The sequence below is a fragment of the Strix uralensis genome, chromosome 15 (assembly GCF_047716275.1).
Source record: "Strix uralensis isolate ZFMK-TIS-50842 chromosome 15, bStrUra1, whole genome shotgun sequence".
NCBI lineage: Eukaryota > Metazoa > Chordata > Aves > Strigiformes > Strigidae > Strix > Strix uralensis.
Genome location: NC_133986.1, coordinates 2837732 through 2863955, shown reverse-complemented (window position 1 = coordinate 2863955; position 26224 = coordinate 2837732). Strand labels below are relative to the sequence as shown.

General features: G+C 37.4%; 1 protein-coding gene across 2 annotated transcripts in view; it reads left to right on the top strand.

The window, feature by feature from the left end:
* Positions 1 to 26224, top strand: part of SPON1 (spondin 1) — a 358480-nt gene that overhangs the window by 316462 nt on the left and 15794 nt on the right. For both annotated transcript variants that reach the window (XM_074884793.1, XM_074884792.1), the window contains exon 7: positions 4098 to 4162. In XM_074884793.1, coding sequence (XP_074740894.1) covers positions 4098 to 4162 — 65 coding nt within the window. The remainder of the gene's footprint in view (positions 1 to 4097; positions 4163 to 26224) is intronic.

Sequence of the window (26224 nt, the reverse complement as noted above, 5' to 3'; positions counted from 1 at the left end):
TATACTAATTTGATTATTAAATCATTACTTCCTACTTAGAGGAGTAGCAGAGATGCTGCATCAACGGTAGAAAGTTCTCACAGCAAAGGGAGGCACAGGTACTCTGGTGCAGGCAGGCTGCCGAGGAGCAGGGCGCGTTGCTCCCGGGAGAGGCTGCCTGCGCACGGCGATGGGGTGCCGGGGCTGGCCCGCGGTGCAGCACGGCGCCACACGCCCTCACTCCCCTTGCAGGAGAAGTTCATACTTGTACTCTGCTGCGTGATACCGATATGCCCAAAAGAAGCTGAGCAAAAACTCAATTGCAAATTCCTAAGTATCAATTCTGTGATTTGTACTCAACGAGGAAACCCCCTTAAATGTGAAAAGGAAAGAGGGTAGCAACTTTCCTCCTGCATATCTCTGTAACAACTGACAGATAGTCCCAAATTCACTCCTTGACAACTTCCACATGCACAGAGGCATAACATAGGTTTGACAATTTTTCTTCCTTTTTTTTTTCTTTTCCTATTATTCTTGGAAGAAGTGTGTATCTGACTTTACCTAAGGGATTTTCAGCAGCTCCAAGCAAGAGCATTGGTGCCCTGCCCTTTAACTTGTGCTGACCTTGTAACATTTTGACACTTCATCATTTTGCAAATGATCTTGTTTTCTTTTTCAAAACCTAACAGTTTCATTACTTGGGAATCATTGCTTCCCAGCCAAATACATAAATGATGACAAGACAACTTGCAACACACCATAGTGAAATATAATAGTTCTTTTTGCCCTATTTTGACGTGAATTTGAAAGTTTGTTTACCTCAAAAATCAAAGCAAAACTTTGGGAATATGAAGAGGAGAGAAAAATGGGTACAAATGTAATACAGCAAGTCATATGAAAATGTTAACTAAAATTCATAAAAATGATGTGGTGTTTTATGCCTCCTCTACTGTAAAGCTGTGCATTTGGGTTATTCAAGGCAGTTGGGTTATATCAACTAGTTGTATATTACTAATTCGTGAGTTTCTCTTCAGGCATTTCATATCCTCTCAGCTTCTACCATCTGCCAATAAATTACAGCTAATGAGTTCGAGTTTGGCCAGCAAATCCAAACTCTGTATCTTTTCTATAGATTGCTCTCTATCTGTAGGTTGTTCACAAGGCTGTTTGAGTTCATCACCTTCCCTTAAAAATGTGGAGGTCAGCTGGAGAGGCTGGAGGCAGAGGAAGGTCACCGCTTTTCTGGAGGAACAGCTCGAGCCTGCTCCCTGCAGGAGGCTGGAGAGATGCAGGCTGGTGGCACCACCAGCGGTGAGTGGAGCTGGGTGCCCCAGGCTGACACAAAGCCTGGCAGCCAGACCTCACACAGCAATAGCCTCACAGACCCAAGGAGGCAGCAAGCAGAGTTTACTCTATTGTTTTCCAGGATTTCATCTTCTTGACATAAACACTTGTCCAAGGAAAACTCTTTAGTGTAAAAAATATCTACTCGGGTATCTGTCTGTCTATCAGTGCCTGTAGAGTAAATATACATTGGCATTAATAGCAGTGTAGGTGTTACATTTTTAATTTTTTTTTTAAATAGAAAGATTACAAATCTGCATGATAGACATGACTGCGTAATTAGAATATCAGTCTGGAATAACAATGATTTAATTCAAGTTCTAGCTTAATTCCGTGTAATTGTCAAGGAGCTCTAGGTACCAAAAACGGGTATTTTTATTCCAGGCCCAACAGAATGCTGGATTTCGCATCTTTTGATTTTGGTTACTGTTCAGGAAGTAGCCGTGAATTCAGCTCTTGCATCTCAGTTTTCACCTCCCTTAAAAATCGGGGGATTTCGGAGTGCACCGTTTCCTTCCCTCTGCACTCACTATTAATCATAGATCATCCATTCTTGGTATCCATTTTTAATTTGAATAGCACATGTTAAAATGCTTTCAGACATGAGTGATTTGGATGTTACTGACAGAATTGCTGGCTTCTATTAGATAAGCAGTGTATTATTTTAATAAATGTAACCATCTACGTTCATAATGAACTTTCTTTAGGATGTACGATACACAGTTAGTAATTTTGAATGCAAATGTGTTCTCAAGGCAAGTAAATGAAGATATGCCTGGCTGGAGAGTCTTAGGATGTTGAAACAAGAAAAATTAAAAATTAAGGCAAATTCCATTGGCAGAGAAAGACAAGTAATGACTTTTAACTTCAGACTTTTAACTTTTTTCATTTAATCAATTTCCTTTTAAGTCACTTTGAGAAGAAAGCTGTGCCTTCCACATTTGAAGACATGGAGGTAGGAAGAAGGTTGCCATAGGTGAACCTGGATGTGATGCAGATCTCCTGCACAGAGCGTATCTCTGCTCGGTTCTGCCCAGCCCAGCGTGGCAGCTGGGAGAGGGTTGTGCGGCAGCTCAGCCTGCTGCCGCTTGCCCAGGGCCTGTCCCGGTGAATGCACCCGCTGGCATAGCTCTGCTGCGTGCTGTTTGATTGCTCCCTTTCATCATCATTCTCTTTATTCTAACTATATGAGTAGTATGGGAGTTTGAATAAATCCTTTTATACTTACTTGCCTTTATAGAGTCAGACTTTCAGCTATCTTAGCTGACATAGTCTACTATTGATATAGTAAAGGCTTTGGCCAAGCATCTGTATTTATAAAAAGGATTGTTAAGAAGTAGCTTATCCATCCACTTAGGTTGAGGGAGAGATTATATCACATATGTATTCCTGAGGCTGAAAACCTTGTGTGTTACAGAGAGGGCCCATCAGCACTATAATTACCTTGCTTGGGTAAAAGAGTCAGTCAGAAAATATTGAGAGTGGTAGAAACAAGCAGTAAAAATAGTTTTCTTTAAACAGGGGGTGTATATGGACTAGAGCTAGTCTGAGGTATGAGAACTATTGCTATCAAGCAGGAAATGGCACTATTATCACTAACTGAAAGGTCAGCTCTGTTGGAAGTGCCAATTACTGGTAATGTATGAGGTGGGTTTCTTAGTCTAATTGGGAAATATTTTTAGAAGACAGTAGAAAGCATGTGAGCGAGTTGTGAACTTTATGTTACTCTAGGCAAATTACCGGGGTGGATTCCAAAGGGACATGGCGAAAATGCTTCTAAAAAAGTGTGATAGATGTCTTTTGGGCATCAGAGCCTTGTTAATAGTCTCTTGCCTTTGTCCTGGGTTTATTGTACCAATATAAAGTTTAAAACTGCTGATGCAGGAATTCTTACAGAGTAGTAAATAATCTTTGTACAATGTTTTGACGCTGTATGGGCTTCCACAGGTGTCTGTTATATTTAAACTTATAATTTTCATGTGCGTAAATGGAGAGCAAAGAGGAAGTGCTATCAATGGCTCTACTTGTATCCACCATGGACTCTACATCCTTACATATATGAGAATAATAAATAATATATCATACATACTCACAGGGTGTGTTAGATTGCCTAGAGCAGCAGCCTCTAGTTTTTGTCTGCCTCTTGGCCCATAGATCTGTAACATATTAAAAGCAATTTTTCTGTCCTTGTTTTTTTTAACCTGGTAAATTCCTCTGGCCACAAGGATTGTCAGAGCATCACAAATTCAACAGCCCGAGGTACACATTTTGCCAATAAACTACTATGTGTGGAATAACAGCCCAGGATACAGCAGAGTTATCTTTCTGTTATAGAGTTACCAGAACAAACTCAGTTTGGTCATACTGTTTTCAGGTATTTCCCCAATGCAGATATCTTCTCCTTATTTATACCTGTCATCACTGTGCACCACTCTGAAAGCTTTCCCTTCAGCTCAAGAAGCAAAAATAACATGGTCTTTGAACTGCTGCTGGTGTTTTAAGCTCACTTCAGTTCCTGCGGAAGAGAAAGAGACTGGCCAAGGTCTTTTGCTTGCTGCTCTTGCCTCTTGCCTTCATAGAGGCTCCTTGATACCTTCAAACCCTGTGCAGCTGAGGACACGAGGTGCCCAGATAACAGAAAGGACAAAGCATATTTCTCATAGTCAGAGTATGGAGGCAGTTTGATCTAGTTACTCTTACTTTTTTTGCTGTAATCATATTACTCTCATTGTAAAATTGTCCCAATCACTTTCTTGTTTTGTCTCTTTTCACAGAGCGATGAGGTTTTAACAGTCATCAAGGCAAAAGCACAGTGGCCTGCCTGGCAACCTCTAAATGTGTAAGTAAGTAGGGAATAGTGTGTCTCAATAGCCTTGTGTTGAGGGTTGGCTAATGGGCCACTCTAAACTCATATAATCTCATATAATCATTCACTCTTGTAAAGAAATAATCTAAAAATATTTTGATAGATGAGTTTTTAATCTTTTTTTTTTTTTTCCCTGTTTCTCCCCTTCTGCTTTAGCATCTCGTAATTTTTTTACATGCTTTGGTTCACTGTTACAGCAGAAGCATTGTCCCGTGGAGTTTGTACCTTCATTGAACAATGACGTTTATTCAATGCTTGCTCAAATGTACGTTGGACTATTCTACATGTAGTACGTTTTAGCATCCTGTGTCACACACGGTGACAATTCACCATGTCAATACAGCAAATCCTCAGTCTACCAGCAGAAAACTCTTAAAGGACTAATTCTTTGAAATGCTTATGTGAAACACTCTATGATAGCATCCTGATCCTGACGATAGTATAACCATGGTTGTTTTATGAAGTGAGACAGGAAACTAGCTTCCCAGGATCCTAATGCTGGACTCTCTGGCACTTAGCAGAAAAGGGGACAAAAACTCGAATTTACTGGTAGCCTTTTGAGGGGGGTGGGGGGTCTTGGGGGAGCTGGTTCCTGCATAGCTTATCTGTGCTTGGCCCAAAGTTCATACTAATTATCCAAGCCCAAACAAGTGAGGCTTGCAAGAAGTGACTAAAGATGAGAACCCAGTATAAAGGGTCACACCATTAGCTGAGAGTCAAATGAAGTCCTTGGACAGGCAGGGCAATTTGTGTACTGCAAGACTGTAGGGACCACATAGTCCTGTTTCCTCTGTAAAAAGTATAAGGGAAGCAGTTAATGGAACAATGTGTCTGGTTTGTCTGTATTTCAGAAAGTATGTGAAAATTTGGAGGTTAGTCAGAAAAAAGCTGCGAAAGCGTTCCGTTTTCAGAAAACATCCCCTACCGTAAGAGGCTTAGAAACTCTTAAGCAGCTTAGGACTTAAGCTATTCAGTTTATCTCCTGCCCCCCCGGGAAAAAAAAAAAAAAAAAGGTTAGGAGGTGAGCACAGCTTAAATAGTGAAAAGATTTCTGATAGCTGATCCCTCTTTAATCTAGAAAAAAAACCCCATGAAATCCCTCGTAGCATGGAAGCTAAGGAAATTCGTGACAAGGAAATTCTCAGTAAAGGTATGGGAAAAGGCTTTAACAGTGTGACTAACCTTCAGAGCAGCTTACCTGAACATGAGATGGATTTTCCGTCACTTGAATATATTTTAACCCTGAGACAGAGTTGTAGGCTCTGCACAGGAATTGTGGGTTAGGCTTTTTTTGGCTGGTGTTATGCAAGTGGTCAGTCAAGGTGACAGTAATGGCATTCTTTATTTATGGTCTTGTTCTCTGAAATTTTCAGTATTTGGATTTGGTAGTGTTTCCCATGTAGTAGCTGTGCATAGCATCTTTTTCCTTGCTGTCTTTTTTTTCCTATTCACTCTAAATTAGCACTTTAAAATGGAACCTTTTGTCTACGTCTCTGTTCTACTACAGTGAGGTCTCTGAAGCAAGTCATTTATTTTTCATTCCAATTTCAGTTACTTTTCTAAAGCAACATTTACGTATGATGTTTCTGCATCAAAGTGAACAATATTACTAGGAATTGACTGCTCTGGGTGCTTGGAAGGCTTTGGCATTGACAGGAGAGTGCATTTGTACTTTGTTCACAGAAAGATGGAGACAGAATCTCCCGCTCTAGTCCCAATCCATCATCTTTCAAATACACTGTATATATTACATAACAAAAATCAAAGCTAATTAAAGTATGTTGCCCCTTGTCATAATAGCTGGTTTAATACAGCACTGAGAAACTTCACAAAAAGAGTGAACAACTTCAGATACTTTCTAGGCATATTCTTTCACAGACATGCCTGCAAATGGTTTTGCAACATCCTCCAGATGTTCCTCCAGTCAATTCTTACCTTTTCTGTGTGGTAATCCTTACCTTTTGGTAACATCAAAAAGAACAAATCTCGGGATTTGTGCTTTCAAATGCTGTGCAAGGGTTACCCTACAAATGTTCCTTCACTTTACAGGTAGTGTTAGATTTTTGTATTTCAAAATAATTTTTTATCATATTTTGCCATGACGTCCTTCTTTCTGATTCCCTTTAAAAATATGATCTAAACTTCAAAAGAAGACAAAATTTTCAATAGCCATTAACTTCTGGTGTTAATTTCCCCTTTGCTGTTATGGATAGTCCTTCTTGGAATTTAGATTAGAGTTGTGCAAGTATTGGATAATGACTCCTCAGGATAAACATTTGGTCTATTATTATGCATAACACAACCATCTTACTAATCAAGAATTGACTAAAAGTCAGGAATAACCTTCTTTTGCATAATCATTAGTTATATATCTGATGTATAATACGGTGTGATAGTGGTGCCAAAGTGGCATTACAATGCATCATAATAAGCACAGCCTAAAAACCTTCCTGAACGTGTTTTACAACAATTATAAAATGCAGAATACTAGTGACCCAATTTATGGAGTCCTAAAGTGTGAAAAGTTGGCAAATTCAGTCTGCTTCATAGTCTATCTCCCGATTCCGTAGAGTGATTTTTATTGCTAACCCTATTCGAGTTACAGTACCAAGTTAGTTACGGCAATTACACTTAAACTCAGAGGAAGGAGGGGAACAATTACCTCCAAAACTTGTGAGACTGTTAATCTATTTGCATGGTGTTGTGGACACTCTGGGATGAGGCACTGCGGGCACCAGGCTGACAGCCCAGGTGAATGCGGTATCTGAGAGTAACAACCCCCAGCTACTGGGGCTGGCGCACAGGGACATTCACAGAGGTGGGGGCATGTCACGGAGGGGAGACTTACAGGCTTGGTATTTGGTCATTGCAGGCAGCAGCTCAGTCAGACCCAGCCCCTTCAGGGAAAACCTGAGAGAAAAGAAAGCAGATGGGAGCATGGACTGAGGCTCAGCACAGCCCTGGGCACCAGCCCTGCTGTCCACGCAGGGTCTTCCCCAGGCAGCCGGGACAGGCACCGTGCCTGCCCCTGGGGCTGCCAGCTCCTCTGCCATCTTTCCAGAACAGCGAGGGAGACAGCAGCACCTCCTCTCCTTACAGAGGCTGTAGCAAGGCAGGCCACTAATCTTTGCCCACATCTTGAGCAGTTGGTGAGCCCTTGCATTGCCACTCTGGTCACCTGTAATAACGTGTGAGAGGAAGGTCTTGGCCAGGCATCTCTCCCGGATTCAGCATGGAGCGAAATGGCTTTTCTTCTACTCTGTCGATGCCGGTCAATGAGGCTGTGACTCCTGAGGCCAGTCATACCTCATTAAGTAATGTTTCAAGCTCTGTAGAGACTGAGGTCATGAAGTGTGTAAGTCTGTGTCTAAATCTGACAGTGATGCTGAAAGCCTTTGGTTCATGACACCAGAGATAAGAAGGGAAGTATAACTGGGAGCTTTTCTTCTGCTTATGGGACAAGAAATTAGAGACTTCTCAGTGCAGATCCAGTGGGCACAAAGTGCCTCCCCAGGGAGAGTTCTTTGGCTTCAGATGTGAGTTCAGATACCAGAAATTACAGTGGGGGCTGAGACAAGTTGCCAGCCCTAAGCAGGGAAGGATACAATGACGCTAAGTAATTTTCCGAATTGCTTTCTGTTCATTACAAGTAAGGCTAATACACTTTAACATATTGTCATCTTCCAGTACAATATAATGCTGAGGAAACTATATCCTGCCATACTTCACTGGTTTTTATCATTCTTCTCTTCAGTTCCTTTATGTGCCCGCTCTTTGTCACATCTTCATTATCTTCCATTCAGTTTCTTATCCAGGGCATCAGCATGCAAAAAACTCTCTTGAGTTGTTACATGCAGGAGACAGTTTTGGGTAATCTTTGTAAACTAGTTTTATGGTTGCCCAACTGAGAGCGCAATATTGGTAGCATGAGAAGGCGTGCCTGAGGAGGAGTGCCAGACCAAGTAATAAAACATTTTGCTGTTGCTTATGTTTGTATTACCAAGTTGTGTATCTGAAATTCTGACTTTAAAGTACTCGCAGGGAATGCATTCTTCCTCCAGTATAATGGTATCAGTATACAGCATGCTGTCAAATGAAAGTAGTTTTTCTTATCTTACTTGTATAAACAAGAGCACAGCTCATTGCTCCCTTCCTCTCAGCTGTGTTTCAAGCAGAATCAAATTTTACTTTCATACTCATCTGCAAATCATTGGCCTTTGGCAGTTTGGAGGATAAAATACAGCAAATACAGACAGTACAACTGGCATCCAAATCTGCATATCCAGCACCTGTAAAATAATCAAGCCATGACAGAAGAATTTAGGGATAAACAAGGCAAGACTTTTAAAGATAGTATGCATCAAGTTCCACAAGAGCTAATACCTTGAAAAATCTTGAATTCCCTTCCCCCAAATATATACGGCTTTTTTTTTTTTTTTTTTTTGGCTATATTAATTATGCTTTTATTTAAAATCCAGACATCTCTATTGTGACACCCCCCTTTTCATTCAACAAGCACTTTAATCTAAGTAAAAGCTTCCCAGGATAATCAACCAGATTATCACAAATAATAATAAACACAATAAACACAAATCCTGATCAATTAGTCCCACTCTATGCTGTGAGTTACAGGTCAGTTACAAGAAGAAAAATGGGACCCTTTGGGGAGGTGGAGGGAGAATCAGTTGCTGGGTGCAGAAGAAGCTGTCAGTTCCACATCGTGGCATGAGCTGGATTGTCATTAACGTGGTGAAATCCAGGCCAGGCAGTATTGTCAGGGCACTTGCTGTTTTTACAGCTGCTTGTTTTTTCACAGTCATTATGTCCTCTGTGATTCCTCACCATCAGGGAAAGACATTATCATGTGTGTCTCTTTCTTTTGTATAACAGCATGTTTGTCATGATGGTTGGGGAGTAGGAGAAAGCAAATTCTTCAGGTGGATCTCTGGTTTTTCAAAATGGCAGGACCTCCAAGCCAAGATACCGCATCAGAACAAGGAATATTGTTTCACCACATAGTTCTTAGATCTCTGGAAAAAAGAGTGGAATTGAAAATGGAAACTCCTATTGGACAGGAGTGACACATTAATGGACATCTCTGTGGGTAGTTTCTGACATTTCAAAAATATGTCCAGTGTAAGCATACAGCTCGCTCTTAACATAAGCAAGAGGAGAAGTATTTGAATGGTAACTCTTGTGTCTAATCACTTTTTTGTAGTTCCTGTAAACCAGGAAAGCAACACTGTGGAATGTGGACTTCCACATACACATAGCCTAACACTGATAAATACAAACATGGGTCAGAGATAGGATGGAAATTATTCTCCAGTATGTCATGTATTCAATTATTAAACACTTAGACCTTATAAAGTGTTAAATACCAGTACAGATAGTGTGTCTTTCCAGGTATTTTAATGTGCTTGTTCTGGCTTTTCCTGATACATAAAAAAGCAATATTGATTTGGGGGGAAAAAAAATTAATTGAAAAAGTAGCTTTAACTTTCTGTCCTAAAGTCTTTAAGATTCTAAAAAACTGGCAAGATGACCTCACTTCTCTGCATAAATTAGCTGCCTGTTTCCCGTTCCTTTCCTGCCAGAGTTTTAGTCTGCAGCCCTAGTTAGAAGAAAAAATATGTTTGGATAGGGCTCTCCAGAAGTATGATTGTAATTACTACTAAGTACATCATGTGTTTTCTAATTATTATTTTTTTTTTTTTCATTATTTTAGGTTTAGTAGGTCAACCTATAGACTATATATTTCAATGAAAAAAATCAAGATATTTTATCTAGAAAAACAGCATAGTGAGAGTACCTGACATTAAAAGGTTTCTGAAATATTCACAAGCATTACTTTTCATATTCCTCTCTCAATTATTTTTTTCTTCTATGCAAAAACATCACTGTTTTCCAACCTTTTTACCTTCTCGGTACATTCTTAGTTACAACCAATGCACATCGAAGTGCTAGGCATTTTGATTTATTATAATTCTCAACTATTTGAAGTTTGGGAAATTGTCCTCTCCTTCCTTATGTCTCTCCTGTTTCCATTTCATCCCCTGTGTCATTTGTGTGAGTAGTCATGGTCCTGTGGTTTTCCTGTGGCTCTTGAATGTGTGCAGAGCTTACTCTTCTTGTCCATTTAAGCAACTCTTCTCCATTTGTTTGGAGATTACCTGAAAACACTCCAGTAAGCATTTGAAAGTGAATCTTAGCAGAAAAGGAGGCCTATTCCTTTTTGTTTCAGATGAATAGAACTATTTAGTCCAAAGAGTTTATAAGTTAGTGTGGTTACCTCATCATCCCCTTCAAATTATCCCATCAATCCCCTTCCATTTCAAGTTTTACATATCTTTGATATCTTTTCTCTGACTATAAAGATATTAGGGCTGTTTTTCCTGGCTTGCAAGGAGGATATCAGAAAATGCGACAGGATATTCCTAAGTGTGGTTTTCAGCATTGAGATAGATAATGTGACTAAACTGGGCAACAAAGTAAACTGTTCCAGAAATCAAACGAAGAGTATTCTGTAGAAAGGTGATGGGAAATGCAAAAATGCTCTGATCCAAAATATGTTTGAGTTGATGGAGCACACTAGCTGGAGAAAAAAAATGCTGACATACTCTTTTGCATCTTCCTTTATTCTTGAGTGAAAGCTCTTTCAATCTTTGCTTTCTTCCAGAATTCTTCTACCACAATTTGAGCAAAAAAATTTGTTGTATGTTTTCATCCTGCAGTGAATTTGCTATGACCAATGAGTCTTCATTACAGCATTTGGGAATTGAAAGCCAAGCCACAGATGAGTAGGGAATTTCATCTATTTGGTGTTTCAGTGTTTGCTTGTTTCTCGATTTACCTCTGTTTTGCTTACAGTTTTTACTTTTTGCTTTTTTTACTTTAATCTTCTGCTATTCTTGTGCCCACAAAACTTCTCTTCCTTAAAGTAGCCTCCATGTTTAGATCACTGAATGATTATTATATGTTGTTAGTTGGAGAACGACTTAAGTCAGAAATGAAACTCTTCACTGTATTCTGAAATGTAATAAAATAACTCCCTCTCCTTATTTTATGCTTCATTGTTAAAGATCTCAATTTATCGTGTCTGATATTCTACTCTTTACAACTCACACAGTCTTAATGTTGTGTTTTCTCACTGATAAATATCCTTGTGTAAAACTACCCAAGGTTATGTATACAGTTGAATACTTAAAAGAAGTCTTCAGCAGTGAAAACAGCTTTAATAATAATTTGTGACTCCATTAATGTTACTGGTATTATCTAATCAATTCCATCAGATGGCAGAGAGCTGAAACATAAACATTATCCATGTAAACATGATGTGTTACTGAACCTCTCTGTTGACCTTCTCACATGTCGCAACTTTTGTGAGCTTCACAGAGAGGGTAATTTACAAAAGGACACTGGAAGGCATTTAGGCAACCATTTGCTGTAAACACGTAATTCTCAAACTTTCAGTTCTTGAAGTGTTTACATGCTTAAATAGCTATCAGTAACATCACTAAATGCATAAAAATAAACCCAACTTTCAATGTTCCCAAAGCTCACTACATTTTTGCAGGGGTGAGGGCACCTCCATTAGGCAACAGATCACAACTAAACCGTATTAAGTGCCATAGTTTAGTTGTTGTCCTGCCTGTTTTATCAGTGAGGGCCTGGTCTTCACGCACAACTTTTAAGTCAGCCACACACCCACACGGCCAGCAATATGGAGAAGAATCTCCTGGTACTCAGAAGGTCTAGGTTTAATTCTCCTTTCCTCCTGACGAGATTTGAATGGTAACACCTACCTCTGAATGTGAAATTCAAATAGCAACCTACACAGTGAGAGCCCTTTACTATCACATATCATGTTCTTCTAGCTCAAGCCTTGCTGTTTTGCATGGAATAATTAAGTATTTATTAGCCAGAGAAAGAAAGCAATCACTAGGATTTCCTCCTCAAGAAAAGGGAGGAGAGGCAGAACAGTTCTCTGAAGGAGATTATTCTCTAAAATGTTTGGTAAACAGTGAGTTAACCAGCTTTGTAAGTTGGGGAAGGGATATGTGTGGAACAAGTACAAATCAGCTGCATGTTCTCGTTAATTAGAAATCACTCTGTCTTTCTTTTGTGGCACTTATGCAATGATAGCTTTTTCAGTTCCCTGGCTGCCTCGGAAGAAAGACTGTTTCTGGCCAACAAAAATATTTTGTTCTACTTCCAGGTTTTTAGCACTTTTTTTTGAAACACCTTCACATTTCTTAAAATAGAATGCATGAATTAGGTAATTTTTGAAAAGAAAACAGATTTGTCTCCTTTTTTAACTGATAATTACTGAATTCAATTTAAGAAACAATGTTTCTGTTCACTCAAAAATGCACTTTTAAGTAAATGATAATTTATTTAGATCTAGTTGAAATTGATTTTTATTACTTGCTTAATTTCTCTGTGCTGGAAATAGGACAAAATTACATACATTTACATTACATTCATAATAAATGGCTAGTTTTTTAGAATGATGACTTCAAGTAGACATTTCCTTTTGTGTTGTCCTATAAGATTAATATGTTATTTGAGGAATCTTTTTGAGATTTTTCTGAAAATCTTTCAGAAGTAATCTTTTTTAGAATTTATGTAATTGATCTTTATAGCTATCTTTCTGGAGAATTTGAGAAATTAATTTACCTACTCATCTGTGTGAATTATCTACTTCTAAGCTGCATATGTGAATAAAAAGTACGTGCACATGTGCCACAACTAATGCTGGCACTTTTCCTTTAATAAGACCTATATTAAAAATATTTATAGGCTATATTCAAAACCACTACCTTGTTGTGCTACCTACATTTGGAGTAATTTGTTTTGGAGAGCTTAATGCAGAGACTGTTGGAGGAAAAAGAAACAGAGGAGCAGTGTAGCTTCATGGCCTAGATCAGTGATCTTACTTGTTGCCTCTGATTTTGGTAAGAACAAGCGTCAACAACTTGCTTATTCCCTTATATCATGTTTTAATTTTAGGATGGTTCACTGCAGTAAATTATATAAATATTAACATTGAAATAATTAATATATACCAGCTAAAATAATTAGTATATACCAGCTACATTTTTTAAGGCATTTGAGATTGGGTTGGTATGTGCTAGAATCATGTGTGACAGCAGCACAGGTGTGAACCAGCCAGAACAAAAAGAGCAGCAAAGCTGCAGTTGTGCAGCCTTCAGACAAGGTTAGCCCCAACATGTGTCCAGGCTCCCCAACACAAACTCACAATAGCACCTTTGTTGCCAAGTCTTGCATCAGCTGCTGCTTGAATGCACCAAAATAAAACCACCTCAATCGCCTATATGCCATAATTGCACCTTAAATGCTTTCATTTTCTGTAGGGAATGCTACACTTTTGTTAGGGTCACAAAGTACATGACTTGTTGCAAGCCAATAGTGTTTGTTTAACTGTTTAGGAAATCCACATAACCAAAATATGGTCCATTTAGTCGTGTCATTATGAAATTAAGCTGCCTGTTTGCACAGCTGTTATCCCGGGGATGCTCTGGGCCAGCGAGAGGCTGTGCTGCTTGCTGCAGGGCTCGTTAATGTGCTGCCACCACCCTGCTCAGGGTGGACACCCCCATGCACCAAAGCCCAGCAGAAATCCTCTCAGTCTCTTTTCCTTTGGAGCCGGATGTTTCCTGTGTCTAACTCAGAATCCCAACAGCAGCGCCAAACGCTGTGATCTACTAAACCTGTATTACTCAGCATTGAGAGGGGAAGATTCAAATCAATGCACCTTTCAGCTTTGGTAAGAGAGAGGATTTAGATAAAAAAGAATGAAATGCCCGGAGCCCTAGAGACTACAGACCTGACAACGTCTGTAAGTTAATTCTGTCAACTAGGCTTCCTGGAGCATCTTATTAAGCGTTGATAGAATTATTCACAAGTACCACACCAAACTTCTCATAGCATACAAACTAAAATTCATTGAAATGTACCTTTTAATTTTCTTTAATCAACTTTAATAGAGAAGACAAGGGTTTGAATTTTGCAGTCATTCCAGTTCCTATTCATCCATTTAAAATATTTGATATGAAATGAAACTTTACCTCTAGTTCTTTTAAAATATTATGTATTCACAAAAGTTTTGGTTTGTGTGATGTCTAGGTGAGTACATTCTGAGGTTAGTTGCTCTTTTTCAGTTGATGTAACTCCTTTGCTGTCCCATTAAGAATGCTGAAAAGATTTCCTGTTCTACCATGCAATGCACTGCCATAAATAGCTGATATTGGTATCAGAATGTAATTTATAAAAATATACATTAGAAATAAGAAAATTATTCAGTTGCCTAATTAATCAAGTCCTCAGACTACCCAGCTGAGAATTAAAAACCAGACATGTTTGAACACACATACTTGTATTTGGGTTTAACTGGCATTCTGAATGGCAAAATAGACTGAACTGCAATTAACCAGCTGTAATGGGCATAGTTTAAATTTTATTTGTTGTTTTCTCCAAAGTCATAAGAAAAGCTCATATCATAGTTCTTTAATCATCTATCTACTGTATATCATTAACATTTGATTATACAAATTGCTTATAAACACTGTTCCACCTAATGATTTGAAAAATAAATCACGCATGTATAATTTCACCTAGTGTGACTAAGAGTCAGCAGAGGGTTATATAAAAATAAGGAAGCTTATTATTTATTGCTACTTTTTATATTCCTTATAATGCTAATTTTTCTTGCATACTTGTTAGACATTTCCTCCTAATTGAATGCTGCATTTATCTTCCACTTCCTCTGTACTTTTCAGAAAGTAAGCTTCAGATATTGTCTCACTTAACAAGTTTACATATCCTTCCATAGCTGCATTTAACCCCCGGAACGCCTTATGATGCGCGTGTGGTTGCATTACCTGTAAGTTTTTTTTAACAGAGAAAAGTGAGTGTAATTAACTCTCTTGTTATAAAAGTGTACTATAAAGCCAAGCAGCTGTAAATCTTTTGGTAAGGAAAGGGTGTAGACATATGAAGACTGGGACAGTATTTAAATTAAATGAAAATAATGTAGGTCACATGGGCAACTATTTGCTATACTGTGGGTGCAACCCGGTGACTTCAGAACATTTATGATATGGTGGAACTTTGGTGACTCTATGTTTAGGGAGCTGGGGTGTGGAAAGCACACACTGAGGAATTCACAGTCCTGTTCTAAAAAAACCATGTTATTTTGGACACTAATAATGTTTTAATGTTACAATAGATTTTTAAAAGACATTTTCTTTCCTTTAATCCAGTAGCAGGACTGTGAATAGTATGGCCCTTGCAGAATATATAAAATACATTATAAAATTAATAGCAGTACTACTGCAGAAGACACAAAGCAGTACTGTAAGGCTGCACAGAGACATGATCTTTACTCCCAAAGTTCAATATTCCTTCAATTTTAGATTATTTTCTTTAAAATAATCAATTAATATTTATACTATAGATAAATTCTGTCAGTGTGCATCATAATGCTGTCAATGTTAGTTGATTTACTCCAAAGCTAAGGTGCAAATAATTTCATCGGTGTGTAACCATCCATTTAGTATACAGGACAATTTCATACATTTGACTTTCGTCATGTGAGTAGTTACACAAATATGATTTGTGAGAGTACAGTCTCTCTCTGTACACTAAAGTGGATAGCAAAACCAGTTCAAAAGAATAACTGATTAAAAAAAGAAATGTAAATAACTATTGTGCTAAGACAGTGTCAGTTGTTGCCTGGAGCAAACCCTAATGACCATTTTAGGGATTCTTGGGCAGAAAAATAGCTTACTTTGTTAACTGCAGCTAAGAGGTTACAATATCAACAGATCTTTGACCACACTAGTGTGAACATCACTTGGCTATCACATAGGTGGAAAGTCAGCCATAAAAACCAAACAAGTCATTGCCATTATAACATGAACATTACTGTACCTGAAGTACACTGAATTCACAATAACATGATTTTCAATCAATAACAGCTGCATCCAGGAAAATAAAACTTCCAGCAAAGAAATAATTAAATTTCTACAAGCCTGTCTCATTGATAACAAGTCATCATGAACAACTGAAAATAAAAGGATATAAAATTGCTAGTAGCTAAAGCATGAAGAATTGGAACAAGAAATAGGCTGATGAACTGTCTGAGTTACAAATTTATTGTCAGTGACTTGCCATTGTAATGAAGTGGGATGAGTGAAATGTGGTTATATTTGACATCTCACTGGATCTATGTTATCCTAAAAGAAACTATATGAGTGTTTTGCTGAAGAATTATGATGTGCTTTTCTCTTGACAAATGATTCGATTTAAATTTTGAGATGCTTGAAAGTATTTTTTAAATCCCGAAGTGGCTCGCTCCAAGTACAGATAGAGTTTTGTAAGACTAAAAGTTGTAATGTTGTGTTGTATGGCCCATATTTTGCCTTAAATAGGCACTCTGGGAATATTTTTAAAGGATTTTGTGTGAGGTATGTCTTGTCTAAACTTAAAACCCTACTTTAATTCTATGGTGAAAGCATTAGAGTCTCTCTATAGCATATGTATTTATAACCATGAAGAGTCTTCATAATGAATAGCTACCCAAGCTGTCTACATCTGTAAGAAATGCACTGCAATAGGAGCAGATCTGTAGTGTGAAACAGTGCTGAGGAAGTGACAAATTTGGGGGATGGGAGATCACTTTGGATGGCTGCTGCGCTGGTCGCAGCGAGGGTGGTTGCCTGCTGGCAGCAGAAGTGCAGGGAAAAAGCTCCAGGCTAGATTGATCGTAAAGAAATCAGGTCTGCACTCTAAGATTGCTCTGGGATATGAACCAAAGCACAATGGGAAATTCACCTCAGAAATGCATCTCCAATCTCAACTAAAACACCCATATATACTTGTCCCTCTGCGCTCATGCGGATGCTGCGCAGTGTCATTACACATTACAATTCATTGCTGGCACAGAAGGTGATTTCAGGGTTTGCCTGAACAGAGAGAAATACCATGCTCAATCATTTTCTTGTCTGAGTGAATTTGACCAATGGATTCATTTTTCTAACAGATGTAAAATGCAGGAAGTATCAATTATACTTCACCTTGTAGGTGAATACACCTACAATACCTTGTTTTCAATTGGTTTAATTTCACCACATGTTAAATATTCAGATTGAAATTTTCATGCCAAGTTAGAGGAAAATACAATGTTTTACTTATGTTTGGAATGTTATAAGAGCTGTTTAACTATGATGGTCTTCTATTGCCATCTTTCGGAAAAATGACTCGATGATCAATGAGTTGAAAAACTCGTCCATGTCTGACCAAGTTTAATGAAGGTACAGAGATCTCAGTATTCCTGTGATCACTTGTTAACATCTGGTAGCTCATTATTTCTTCAGAAACTGACCTTATTTGAGATGCCATGTAAAGCATAAACGGATGAGCAAAAATTTTGCAAAAGCCGTAGTGGAAGCCAGTGAAATGCAGTGAGAACAAAATCAGAATGCAGAGCTCAGACTAATGAGGGAAATATTTTTGGATTGAAGCCTTTTGGAATGCAAAACAATTTTTAATAGTTAAAAGTGAGATATTTTGGTGAAACTGCAGGAAGAAGTGGAGGAAAGCAGCACAAATGAATTGGCAGTTGTACACTATATCATGGCCAACGGTAATGTTCTTTGTAAGAAGTAATCAGGACCTGAGTTTATATAACACATAGATGTAAACGTGAAACATTCATTCTTTAGTGATTCCACAGTAAATGATATTTTCCTTAAATTAATTACAAGTAAAAAAAATTATCTTGAAGTCCTAAAACACCTAAAAATGATCAAATTGCAACTTATTTTCTTAGAAAGTAACTTCTTTAAAATAAAAGCTTTCATAGGAAGTATAACAAAAGCAAAAAGAAGCCATCTCTCAGAGGAAAAATACATTATTTGTAGAAGAAATGCAAGCCCATCAATTAAATATCTTCGTCAGATTTATGTGCTCAATTTTTTGGATGAGATCTCTTGTCATAGTCCTATATGGAAAAAATGCCTTCTCACAGAGTATGTGTTATGCAGTGATGATGAAAATGTTTTGTCGTTAAAAATCTGGGGTTTCATGGTCAACTGCTCACAAGGCAACAGGTATGTAGTTTTAATAATTAATATTTCTGGGTTTAGACTTTTAAAAAATCTAGTTAGTCATAAGCTGTGGTAGCAACAATAAATTCTTGCAGAACGTTCTAGGCATTCTTTGGTATCTACTACTGCAAAGAGATATAGCCATAAAAAATGAAAACACCATGCTCTGGTAGCTCTGTGCTTTTTAAGTGTAATATTTTACTAGCATGGAAGGACTATTTGCGTCTTATAGGTAAAAGACATATTAACTTGAGTAGTTTGATGACATCCATCCCAGGAATAGAATATGATGATAGCCTGCAAAGATTTCTGTTGCTTCCACCCACCCCCAAATATAGTGTTCTGTAAAGTATGTATTTTTATTCCCGTGTGGCAACACTTTATTTCGATAATGCCACTACGGCATGTGTGTCTTTACTTACTATTTCTGTAAATCTCTGGAGTGGTTTTTTTCCCCACAAATCCTTATCTCTCTTGTTGTCTCCCACTGTCACATTGTGCTGTCTATTCTAAAATGGGGTAAAAGCCAATATCTGTCAATCCAGATGTAAATGAAGTTTCCTTCCAGAAAATGACAGTATAGTACTAGAAAACATTTTCAAAGTTTGGAGAAGGCCAGACAGACTCTCTTGTTTCTATGGCAACAAATGGTGTGTGTCTAGTTCAGCTATTTTCTCCTTTTACGATTTTATAGATAGCTGGCATTAATCCAGTGAAGTTTAGTATTGTCAAACATAGAAGAATTCCAACCCCCGGTCTAATCAGAAATAGTAACGCATAAAGGACAGTCTGATATACAAAAAAAAATATATAGGGGAAAAAGTCAGTTGTGACTTTTGATAACATGAAGACAAAATACATAAATCTCTCTGGAGCTGAGAAACAATTCTGAGTGCTCCAGCTTTGCACTGGGCTAATGGTTAAACTATATTTTAGGTCAGAAAACTTCCTGTGGTATATCCTTCCTTTCTGCAGTGTATCATTCCTCCACACTGTTGATGTGCTGTCTTAAGGACCAGCATTTTCCCTAAACTGTGAGGTGATCCCCGCTTGTATGACTTGAAGTACTTTGGAAGTTTCACAGAAGTGTCAGTAAACTCCTGACAGCTGTATGCAGGAGTAATTTATGTTGACTGAGCAGTGTATGCATCAGCAGAGCTAATCAAAACACTTTTGTTAAAAGGCATTGACTTTAAAATTAAAGCTTTCACCTAAGAATTGGATCTAAATGGTAAATGTATGGTTTCACACTGAAACCAGAAAATCTTCACAGTGTTTTTAGATTTTTTTTAAATATAAATTCTAAATTTTATCCAAAAGGCAGAAATATTTGTTTCACCAAAAGCCAAAAAACTACTTGAAGTAAATCTCAAACAAAACACATTGTTAAAATCTGTATAAAATAATTGGCATTTTTACCAGATTTTATAATTCATCTAAATTTGAGATTGGATGTGATTGAGCTCAAAATGCATGTATATATTTGGATAATTAATATAAGATAAAAGCTTTAATCATATCAATTTCCATTTTATTAATATTTTAAGAACTTAACAAAAATGAGTAAACCCAATACCATACGCTGCCCTCACAACTTAGTCTATTTTAATGGCTCTACAGCATTCCATGAGAAAAGAACATAGTTTCTTATTTTTCACAGAGAAAGGGCTAAATAATGCTGGGTTATGTACTAGCAGCACAAGGCTGCAATTTCTACCTCTCCCAGCATGAAGTCACATGCTATTGTAAAGTACCGTGTTTACTCAAGTCTTTGCATTTATAGTTATATGCATTTATTACGTGTTGAGTAAAAAAAACCTAATCACAAAACTACCTCATGCTTATAAAAAGAATTAATGTCTTAAGTGTTACTTGTATTATTGAGACTTAGGGAAACTTCATTGTTTGACAGATGGTTTGACACCCACATTAAGAAACTCATAATTCAATCTCAAAAAAAAAAGTAAGGAAGAACATATGTGTTTGTTGGAAAAGAAAAAAAAAAATTCTATCGATCATTTTTTTGTCAGAGCAAGCACATATGGCAATTCCATTTTCTATCACTTACCATTTACTTTCTGTTTAAAATTCAAATGTCACTAGGCAAGGAAAAAAGTTGGGTATTAAAACACAGAAAAGATTTAACTAAGAACAATCTCTGCAAGAACTTTATACTGATTGTTCATGGAAATTAATGACCATCCAATTAAATCAAACTTAGTCATCCCCCTCTATCCTTGCTTTTGTTTTCTTTACATGTTCCTCCCATTGGTAGTTACTGTTTTATGATTATTTCCCAACCATCTGTTGACTTTCCTTGAGCCAAAATAATTTCCCTTTATAATTTTGTGAGTAATCATGTATGCAGTATTTTCGTGCAATTATATGTCTACTTGCTAATCCTAAATCCTCATTCATGTGTAAATACTCACTAACTGGAACAATTTGCCATTTAAATTTCTAGTGAACAGAAATCTATATACAAAATTTAGAACTTCCAATTGTTATCTCTTTGCATTACTATGAATGTCATGATAATTAAACATTTCCATCTCCAGACACCAAAAGGCACATGTAGGTTAGATGGATATAGATGCTGCATGAAGCGGAATGTGTATTGTATTGGTAAAGGTGGTGAGATGCTGGACATCTTCAGAGATTATACTGACACCGAGGAAATGTAAAATGCAATTCCAAGCTTTTGACACTTGCAAAATCAATGGTTTTGAAATGCATGACAGTACTATTTTAAATTCTTTGAAATTAATTTGAAGGAATATCCACATTTTGTAGATATTCCAATAGCCTCATAGTAATTATTTTTGTTAAAAGGTGGTATTTGCTGTAATCTAATATTCAGGATAAATTAAATTGATAGCAAACCACAGTTCATTGCTAGAACAGACTCATAAATAAGTCTATAATGTTTATCTGATATTGTTAATGAGAGGAAAGGATCAGAAATCTGGCTGTGATGGTTCTTACCCTGGGTCAAAGAACTGATCTCTTATCACTGTTTCTCAGGACAAACAGGGCATGGTCAGGGCTTTGTAGATTAGCCAGGTGAAAAGGAGATACAAAGCAACAGTGCTCTTACAACATCCCATAGGATTTCCTTTGTAAATATAGCTGTAATTACTCTGGGCAAACCATTTGTAGCCCCAAAGCTCCTAGGAAGTGAAAAAGAGAGAAGTTTCCTGAGTTCGTACAGTTAGAGTCCTTTGGCTTTGTAGTCAGCCTGGCCTGGATAAAATGCAGTAATGCCATATATTGCAAGAGGATTCCTGAAGCATGGTTTGATTGTATATGCACAGTAAGTGATCTAAAAAGTGACATGAGGTTATTCTAAACAGGAGCAAATGTTGACAGCACCATGTAGGATAAACACACCTAACTGGTTTGTGACAACCTGCAAAGGACTCACACAATAATCAGCAGTTTTCAGAAATCCTAATCCTAATTTGAGATATCTGAGAATTTTCTTTCAGTGAGGCAAACCTGTTCACATTTGTTAATCGTATCATTAAGGTATACCCCTTCTGAAGGTATTAAATCAAATAGCTGGCATATTAATGAATAATACATCATTATTAACTAAAGTTGCAATCCAGGTATGTTTAGCTGACAAAATGAAAACGTCTGAAGGATGCGCTGCACAAAGTCCCTTCCTTTTGTAATGCTTTTTAAAAATACTTAGATTAATGACATTTTAGAGCAGCATTTGTTCTGATTAGTGGTTTTAACATCAGTGGTAATGACGTAATACCTTAGTTGTGTATGCCAGTACATATCTATCTCTTTTAGGTGATTATAGGCACCATTCTCATTTTAAGAGCTTATGTACAGAGTAAGAGGTTGTTATGCAGGCCTTTTTGTAGTCCAAAAGCTAAATGCGTAAGAATTTTTTGTGGCTTTCTTTACTCTTTCATTATGAAATAAAATAGCCAAACTCCTGCTGTCACCTCCTCTGATTTGGTGCTCAGAGACAAAAGCAGCTTGGCATTAAAGTGTTTTTCAACTTTTTATATGGATGTCAGTCAAATTTCATTGACTCAGTGTCCATTTTAATGTAGTTTTCTTTTCCCTGGCTCTTTTGGGACATGCACATGTTTAAATTATTCATTAGGTTAAATGCTTACCTGCCCTGCTTTTCAGCAGAACTTAATCAGAATTTTCCCCCTCCTTCTGTTCAACTCTGAAATTCTGGTTTTATGTTCAGGTGTTGACATCTACTCATAAAACTTTGTTGTCCACGTAATGGTCCTAAATAATACATCATCTAAATATGCCATCTAATTTGTTCTGTTAGTTGCAGACTTCTAGGAAAGTAGCATTTTCCATTCTATTTTAGATCTTAAATTTCTCTATCTCTTTAAAGCTAGCAAACTTTTAGGATGTTATGATTTTAAAGTTTATTCAATAAAACAGATGTTGTGTAGGTGTTGCTGGTAGGCAGCAGGTGCAGAGTTGGAAGTTCAAGAGTGTGAAATATGTTTTCATGCTCATAATGTTATTTGTATCAATAGCAAAAAGTTCTAAAGATAAATAAATAAGAGAGTTCATCCTGGAAAGTGTATATGTGATATAGTGTAAGCCTCTAAAAAAGAAGGACGTCACTTTTGCCAACTAGAGGTGTAATAGGCAATTCATTTACTATTTCCCTAAAAAATGCAGTTTTCATGGTCTATGTAATCAACTAAACTCTCAGCTTGAAAAACCAGTGTTTTCACATCATCAGCACCACCCAGAACTGACACTAAACCAGTGGCAATGTGGTCCACAGTGCTCCCAACTACCTACCTCCTCTGACGGTCATCAGACTTAGGCTGGTTTCTCTTGCGTTTACACTTTTTTCTTCCTATCTGAAAAGGTTATTACTTTATCCTTAGCACAAGCGAGATCAGATCCTGGCATACTCAAATGAATCTAGCATCCAGACTCTAATAATAGGCTTAGAACAATTATACCTTAATACAGCTCTGTGAAGAAACCTGGAGAGGTATAAGCTATTTCAAACTACCAAACATTCCATATAGTTATTAAATCCTTGGAATCAATCAGATTTTTTTCCCCAGCATAAAATACATGACTGCCTGAATTAGAATTTTATTTCAAACAGCTATCATAAGAATTAGTATGTTATGTTCTCCTATTCTCTCTAATATGCCCACTTAATCACAACATTATTTTTTACCCACAACTGAAGTCAGAACTTGGATAACTCTGAAGCACTGCACAAATTCAATATTCCTGAAGATGTTTCAGACTCTTGGCTTTTTCTCCACTGCTGCATAACAAGCATCTAATACATTGTTTTAATTTATTTGAAAAAATTATTTGCATTTGTGCCACCACAGCTAGAATCACTTCTAGTAGCCAACCTGGTGAGTTTAACACGTAGCAAGAGATTCTCAGCCCTACACTGCACTTTGCAGTGGAAATAGTGATGGTCTCCGTGTTCAAATCTGTCGTTATATAATAGGCTTTTGTGTTGCTGCAAAATTCTTTATGCATGGGTGACGGAAATGGCTTTCTTATACTAACATAGTACACATAGCATCCAGTAGTAAAATTCACATTGATTCCAATGGTACAAGCTCAGCCCTATAACTGGTCTTATTTGTTGAGCTAGTTAGTATCATAGAGACAAAGAGTATTTGCTCCAGCTGCCTTTTTCTACTTCTTTTACTTGCTTACTAATCAAATATTAAACCAAAAGTAACCTCAAAATTTTATTCTGCAAAATATTATTTTCACTATTTCTATCCAGTAACTCTCCACAACCACCTTCCTTAGTTGTGCTCTATTACCTTTTATAGGGATAGAAGTAGAACACAACAGTATTGATTCAACACTCAAAAATATGTTTTCTGGTGGTTTGTCAAAGGCTTTCTTAAGCTCTCACCCCCAGAAGTGAGAGTAACTAGATTGTCACTTAGGGGAAAAGCTTGTAAAGGAAAATCATGTTTGTGTTCTTTTAGCCTTAAAAATACCCCAAAACAAACAAAGAAACCTCCCCAAAAAACCCACAAAAGAAAAAAAGGGGGGGGGGGGGGGGGGGAGAGTATTTTCTTATGCTGCTCAGTATATGGCATCCCTATAGCTGGAGATCCAAATCATGCTAACAAAAAGGAAATAGAATAAAGAAAATGGAAAATTGGGATGCAGGACACTATCTAGTGCTTTGCTTCACTCTGTGACAGGAATTGTCAGCAGGCTGATCAGGGTCACAGTGGAAAAGTACTGTCTGCTTCAGCCAACGAAAGCAGGATTCCCCAGCCCTGTGGGGCTCTCAAGGTTGTCACCTAGAACTTACCTAATGTTTAGGATTTGCTTTGCAACTCGTATTTGCCACTGTTTTTATGCACATACATGTGTAGGGGAAGACAAAGGGACGTACTTGTTTCTTACAGCAAATTCACATCAGTTACAAACTTTAGGCTTTTCCTGTGGGCACTACCAAACATGCTCAACCTATAGCAGAAGAACACTTTCTTAAAATTTAAAAGCCTTAAAATGGCAATATATATTCGTATTGAAAGCAGAGATAAAGATGATAATCTACATTCCTCTTTTATCAGTCGTGTTGACCATACAGAAATGAAAAAGGTTGGGTTTAGGGTGCACTTCCATGCATTTTTACACTAGCTTCCTTCAGGGAGATCCACAGGCTGATCTTGGGACACTTGAGTCAGATGTGGTTTTGAGATATGTGCAGAAGGATTTAGGTTCCTGCCAGCTTCATAAATCTGTCATTCGTGTGGATACTAGAAACATCTGAAATTTGTAATTTTATTACAAACAAACAAAACCCACCAAAGATCTCTATTGTATAAGCCCAATCTGTGCCTATCCCTATGCCTAGGTAGTAGTTATGAGCCCATTTCTCCTCCTTAATTATAGCAACTCAAGGAGGACTCTGAATGTTGGGCAGCATTATACAACTGTGGTTCAAATTTGTATTCATACTGTTTACAGGTATCCAGTATTTAGTATTAGGAAAGTAGTAAGTGCAACAAACATAATACTACATATTTTAAATACTGCATTCTCAATCACTACATATAAAAGTTTTTAAAATATCCAACCTAGTATGTTGTGGTGCACTGCAGACAAAGTGTGTGTGCATTGTGTACGTGTCTGCACAAGAGTGGAGGAAGGAAGAGAAGAAAACATGCCTCTATTTGTCCTCTATTAATCTTCACATTTCTGTGTTCAACAGTTACAGGATAAAGTACAGTAAAATGGCCATAAAACTAGCTATCTGTCTTACAGAAGGACCGGAAGACAGGTAATTTTTGTGAAGTGCTCTGAAATTGGAAAATTATGGAAGGCTTAGGTTTACTGATATAATTTAACACATGCAAAGGCTCGTAGGCAAAGAGTATCTCCTACTGAAGTGTGTTCCTTTATAGAGTTTCAATATTGATATAGCTATAATGTAAATACACTATTTTGATTTATATTAATAACATGATTAATATTTACTTTCCTAACAAAGCATTCAAAGCCTTAATTGTACGTGCCTATCACATCACAAGAATAACAGGTGACGAAAGTTTTCCCTTACTATGCGTCTAAAGTAGCCAAGTGATTTCCAACCCTCTGCCTTTAAATGGTATGATTGTGTCTGCCTCTCTTTTCTGAGAGCGGGTGTGCACAGGGGATTGAGATGTAACGTCACATAACACATACCAGCTTAGTATCAGCTCAGGTGCGAGACGCAGCGGTGAGTGGCTCCACACTGCCCTTGCTTTTCCCCTGCAAGAGCCAACCTGCGTCTCTAGTCTGCAGTGTCCATATTAGACATATTCTTAATCTAAAGATCAGGTATACAAACATACATGTCTTATTTTTACTGTGTACTGGTTCAACTTCTGCTGTGTATTGTTTTAAATATAAA